The 6,369-nt window shown below is 46.0% G+C and overlaps 1 protein-coding gene across 1 annotated transcript in view; it reads right to left on the bottom strand.

The window, feature by feature from the left end:
• Window positions 1-220: 220 nt before the first annotated feature.
• Window positions 221-6,369, bottom strand: part of LOC111951056 (serine-threonine kinase receptor-associated protein) — a 19,058-nt gene continuing 12,909 nt past the window's right edge. Inside the window, exon 9 of the mRNA XM_023969039.2 lies at window positions 221-946. Within this exon, the coding sequence (XP_023824807.1) occupies window positions 879-946 (68 nt within the window). The 3' untranslated portion in view covers window positions 221-878. The remainder of the gene's footprint in view (window positions 947-6,369) is intronic.

Raw genomic sequence — 6,369 nt, 5'->3', positions numbered from 1 at the left:
CATCGGGCTTTGCCATTGGTAGAGAGTACGTGCCCAGTTTAGGCGTTCATGAGCTACCGAAATAAATATATATTTCTATTTTCCCTCTTATTACATTTTAAACGTATGTGAGTCAAACCATTTGACAATGCACTGCAAAGCACTATCCTTTAATTTATATAAGAATTTGTCTTGCTGCCACAAAAAGCTTTTTTTTGTGCATTAAAAAAATGAATGTATGTATGATGTATCTCTTTATTTAATTACATAACTGCAAAGTTGCAACCAAGGACAAAAATACAAAGCAAACAACTTAAGTAATTTTACTCTCTGGCCTGTTAGAACGGTACACCTATGGACAAAACACCACTTTTACGGAATAAGATAATTTCATTGAGAAAATTAACATAATTTCTCAAAGATAGCATCAGTTTCCCTCCCCGTGTAACTATGTGTGTCCCTTATTGTAAAATGGAAAAAAAATCCCAGAGAACCAAATTGCCCCTGAAGTCAATACATTTAAAACAAAAATTGCTCATGGGGTCACAGTGTTGAACAGACAAACAGATCAGGGGGGACAGACTGAGCTGATCAGAGAGAAAGCAGGCAGCGATGAGCCTGATGCTCACAGGTCTACTACTTTCCTCTGGAGCCCAATCTCTGTGTGTGTGTGTGTGTGTGTTCTTCTAATTACCACTAGAACCCATTTTGTGTGTGTACATGTGTGTGTTGGGTCTGCCTGAACATGTGTGTAAATCGGGAGCTCAACTCCAGATCAGATCCTGGTGAAGAGGAGGGGCTCGGGTCCTTGCTGGGGCTTGGTGTTCTGAAGAGACTGGAACACCCTGCTCTTCTCCTCACCTCCTTCTGCTCTCCTTTATTTCATCTCCTCCCCCGTCTCAGGCCTTGATCTCAGGAGCAGCAGGAGTGCAGTATATTGTGTCAGAGTTCTCGGACACCAGCTCCTCTGTTGAGGAAAATAACACTCAATGACATTTGCATGGTTGATTCCATTTCGGTTTTAAGCGTCTTAACGAAGTCAGTACCCCTTCCGATAAGATATGGTGCATTCGGAAAGTATTCAGACCCATTGACCTTTTCCACATTTTGTTACGTGCAGGGGTGGGCAATTCCAGTCCTCGAGGGCCTGATTGGTGTCACAATTTTGCCCCAGCTAACACACCTGACTCCAATAATCACCTAATCATGATCTTCAGTTTAGAATGCAATTTGATTATTCAGCTGTGTTTGCTAGGGATGGAGAAAAAGTGTGACACCAATCAGGCCTTTGAGGACTGGAGTTTCCCACCCCTGCTTACAGCCTTATTCTAAAATTGATTAAATAATCCCCCCCCTCAATCTACACACAATACCCCATAATGACAAATCAAAAACAGGTCTTTAGAAGAAAAAAAAAAAATATATATATATATATATATATATATATTCGTTTTTTCAGTTTACCCCTTTTTCTCCCCAATTTAGTGGTATCCAATTGGTATTTACAGTCTTGTGTCATCGCTGCAACTCCCGTACGGACTCGGGAGAGGCGAAGGTCGAGAGCCATGCGTCCTCCGAAACACAACCCAACCAAGCCGCACTGCTTCTTGACACAATGCCCACTTAACCCGGAAGCCAGCCACACATACAGTGGGGAGAACAAGTATTTGACACACTGCCGATTTTGCAGGTTTTCCTACTTACAAAGCATGTAGAGGTCTGTAATTTTTTTTATCATAGGTACACTTCAACTGTGAGAGACGGAATCTAAAACAAAAATCCAGAAAATCACATTGTATGATTTTTAAGTAATTAATTTGCATTTTATTGCATGACATAAGTATTTGATCACCTACCAACCAGTAAGAATTCCGTCTCTCACAGATCTGTTAGTTTTTCTTTAAGAAGCCCCCCTGTTCTCCACTCATTACCTGTATTAACTGCACCTGTTTGAACTCGTTACCTGTATAAAAGACACCTGTCCACCAAATCAAACAGACTCCAACCTCTCCACAATGGCCAAGACCAGAGAGCTTGTGTAAGGACATCAGGGATAAAATTGTAGACCTGCACAAGGCTGGGATGGGCTACAGGACAATAGGCAAGCAGCTGGTGAGAAGCAACAACTGTTGGCGCAATTATTAGAAAATGGAAGAAGTTCAAGATGACGGTCAATCACCCTCGGTCTGGGCTCCATGCAAGATCTCACCTCGTGGGGCATCATGATCATGAGGAAGGTGAGGGATCAGCCCAGAATACACGACAGGACCTGGTCAATGACCTGAAGAGAGCTGGGACCACAGTCTCAAAGAAAACCATTAGTAAACACACTACGCCATCATGGATTAAAATCCTGCAGCGCACGCAAGGTCCCCCTGCTCAGACGCCAGCGCATGTCCAGGCCCGTCTGAAGTTTGCCAAAGACCATTGGATGATCCAGAGGAGGAATGGGAGAAGGTCATGTGGTTGATGAGACAAAAATAGAGCTTTTTGGTCTAAACTCCACTCGCCGTGTTTGGAGGAAGAAGAAGGATGAGTACAACCCCAAGAACACATCCCAACCGTGAAGCATGGAGGTGGAAACATCATTCTTTGGGAATGCTTTTCTGCAAAGGGGACAGGACGACTGCACCGTATTGAGGGGAGGATGGATGGGGCCATGTATCGCGAGATCTTGGCCAACAACCTCTTCCCTCAGTAAGAGCATTGAAGATGGTCGTGGCTGGGTCTTCCAGCATGACAACGACCCGAAACACACAGCCAGGGCAACTAAGGAGTGGCTCCGTAAGAAGCATCTCAAGGTCCTGGAGTGGCTCTAGCCAGTCTCCAGACCTGGAATCCAATAGAAAATCTTTTGGAGGGAGCTGGAATTCCGTATTGCCCAGCGACAGCCCGAAACCTGAAGGATTCTGGAGAAGGTCTGTATGGAGGGGTGGGCCAAAATCCCTGCTGCAGTGGTGTGCAAAACCCTGGTCAAGAACTACAGGAAACGTATGATCTCTGTAATTTGCAAACAAAGGTTTCTGTTACCAAATATTAGTTCTGCTTTTCTGATGTATCAAATACTTATGTCATGCAATAAAATGCAAATTAATTACTTAAAAATCATACCATGTGATTTTCTAGAGATTTTTTGTTTTAGATTCCGTCTCTCACCAGTTGAAGTGTACCTATGATAAAAATTACAGACCTCTACATGCTTTTGTAAGTAGGGAAAACCCTGCAAAATCGGCAGTGTATCCAATACTTGTTCTCCCACCATGTATGTGTCAGAGACTGCGACCGTGTCAGCATGGCACTGTGCCCACCCGCACAGGGTAGCTATGCCGATAGGACAAGGGACAATGCCTGCCGCCAAACCCTCCCCTAACCCGGGACGATGGTTGGGCCACAATTGTGCGCCGCCACATTGGTTTCCCGGTTGCGACAGAGCCTGGACTCGAGCCCAGAACCTCTATTTTTTTATTTTTTTATTTTATTTCACCTTTATTTAACCAGGTAGGCTAGTTGAGAAACAAGTTCTCATTTGCAACTGCGACCTGGCCAAAATAAAAGCATAGCAGTGGTGAACAGACAACACAGAGTTACACATGGAGTAACAATAAACAAGTCAATAACATGGTAGAAAAAAAAGAAGAATCTATTACAATGGTGCAAAAAGGCATGAGGTAGGCAATAATCGAATAATTTACAATTTAGCAGATTAACACTGGAGTGATAAATCATCAGATGATCATGTGCAAGAAGAGATACTGGTGTGCAAAAGAGCAGAAAAGTAAATAATAAAAGCAGTATGGGGGGGTGATGTAGGTAAATTGGGTGGGTAGTTTACAGATGGACTATGTACAGCTGCAGCGATCGGTTTAGCTGCTCGGATAGCAGATTTTTAAAGTTGTTGAGGGAGATAAAAGTCTCCAACTTCAGAGATTTTTGCAATTCGTTCCAGTCGCAGGCAGCAGAGAACTGGAAGGAAAGGCGTCCAAATGAGGTTTTTGGCTTTAGGGATGATCAGTGAGATACACCTGCTGGAGCGCGTGTTGCGGTTGGGTGTAGCCATCGTGACCAGTGAACTGAGATAAGGCGGCACTTTACCTAGCATAGCCTTGTAGATGACCTGGAGCCATGGGTCTGACGAACGAACATGTAGCGAGGGCCAGCCGACTAGGGCATACAGGTCGCAGTGGGGGTCGTATAAGGTGCTTTAGTAACAAAAGAATGGCACTGTGATAAACTGCATCCAGTTTGCTGAGTAGAGTATTGGAAGCTATTTTGTAGATGACATCGCCGAAGTCGAGGATCGGTAGGATAGTCAGTTTTAACTAGGGTAAGTTTGGCGGCCGTGAGTGAAGGAGGCTTTGTTGCGGAATAGAAAGCCGATTCTTGATTTGATTTTGGATTGGAGATGTTTGATATGAGTTCTGGAAGGAGAGTTTGCAGTCTAGCCAGACACCTAGGTACTTATAGATGTCCACATATTCTAGGTCGGAACCGTCCAGGGTGGTGATGCTAGTCGGGCGTGCGGAGTGCAGGCAGCGAACGGTTTGAAAAGCATGCATTTGGTTTTACTAGCGTTTAAGAGCAGTTGGAGGCCACGGAAGGAGTGTTGTATGGCATTGAAGCTCGTTTGTAGGTTAGATAGCACAGTGTCCAAGGAAGGGCCGGAAGTATATAGAATTGGTGTCCGTCTGCGTAGAGGTGGATCAGGAATCGCCGCAGCAAGAGCAACATCATTGATGTATACAGAGAAAAGAGTCGGCCCGGGAATTGAACCCTGTGGTACCCCATAGAGACTGCCAGAGGACCGGACACATGCCCTCCGATTTGACACACTGAACTCTGTCTGCAAAGTAGTTGGTGAACCAGGCAAGGCAGTCATTAGAAAAAACCGAGGCTACTGAGTCTGCCGATAAGAATATGGTGATTGACAGAGTCGAAAGCCTTGGCCAGGTCGATAAGACGGCTGCACCAGTAATGTCTTTTATCGATGGCGGTTATGATATCGTTTAGTACCTTGAGCGTGGCTGAGGTGCACCCATGACCGGCTCGGAAACCGGATTGCACAGCGGAGAAGTACGGTGGGATTCGAGATGGTCAGTGATCTGTTTGTTGACTTGGCTTTTCGAAGACCTTAGATAGGCAGGGCAGGATGGATATAGGTTCTGTAACAGTTTGGGTCCAGGGTGTCTCCCCCTTTGAAGAGGGGATGACCGCGGCAGCTTTCCAATCCTTGGGGATCTCAGATGATACGAAGGAGAGTTGAACAGGCTGGTGATAGGGGTGCGACAATGGCGGCGGACGTTTCAGAAATAGGGGGTCCAGATTGTCAAGCCCAGCTGATTTTGTATGGGTCCAGGTTTTCCAGCTCTTTCAGAACATCTGCTATCTGGATTTGGGTAAAGGAGAAGCTGGGGAGGCTTGGGCGAGTAGCAGCGGGGGGGCGGGGCTGTTGGCCAAGGTTGGAGTCGCCAGGAGGAAGGCATGCGCCAGCCATTGAGAAATGCTTGTTGAAGTCTTCGATTATCACGGATTTATCGGTGGTGACCGTGTTACCTAGCCTCAGTGCAGTGGGCAGCGGGAGGAGGTGCTCTTGTTCTCCATGGACTTTACAGTATCCCAGAACTTTTTGGAGTTAGAGCTACAGGATGCAAATTTCTGCTTGAAAAAGCTGGCCTTTGCTTTCCTGACTGACTGCGTGTATTGGTTCCTGACTTCCCTGAACAGTTGCATATCCGGGGGCTCTTCGATGCTATTGCAGTTCGCCCCAAGGATGTTTTTGTGCTGGTCGAGGGCAGTCAGGTCTGGAGTGAACCAAGGGCTATATCGTTCTTGTTCTGCATTTTTGAACGGAGCATGCTTGTCTAAATATGGTGAGGAGTAACATTTAAAGAATGACCAGGCATCCTCACTGACGGGATGAGGTCAATATCCTTCCAGGGTACCCGGGCCAGTCGATTAGAAAGGCCTGCTCGCAGAAGTGTTTTAGGGAGCGTTTGACAGTGATGAGGGGTGGTCGTTTGACCGCGGACCCGTGGCGGATACAGGCAATGAGGCAGTGATCGCTGAGATCTTGATTGAAGACAGCAGAGGTGTATTTGGAGGGCAGGTTGGTCAGGATAATGTCTATTAGGGTGCATGTTTACGGATTTAGGGTTGTACCTGGTGGGTTCCTTGATGATTTGTGTGAGATTGAGGCATCAAGCTTGGATTGTAGGAACTGCCGGGGTGTTAAGCATATCCCAGTTTAGGTCACCTAACAGAACAAACTCTGAAGCTAGATGGGGAGCGATCAATTCACAGATGGTGTCCAGGGCACAGCTGGGAGCTGAGGGGGGTCGGTAGCAGGCGGCAACAGTGAGAGACTTATTTCTGGAGAGATTAATTTTTAAAATT

Source organism: Salvelinus sp. IW2-2015, linkage group LG3 (genome assembly GCF_002910315.2).
Source record: "Salvelinus sp. IW2-2015 linkage group LG3, ASM291031v2, whole genome shotgun sequence".
NCBI classification, from domain to species: Eukaryota; Metazoa; Chordata; class Actinopteri; order Salmoniformes; family Salmonidae; genus Salvelinus; species Salvelinus sp. IW2-2015.
Note: the sequence above shows the minus strand (reverse complement) of the source record. Positions and strands in the feature narration are given on the sequence as shown.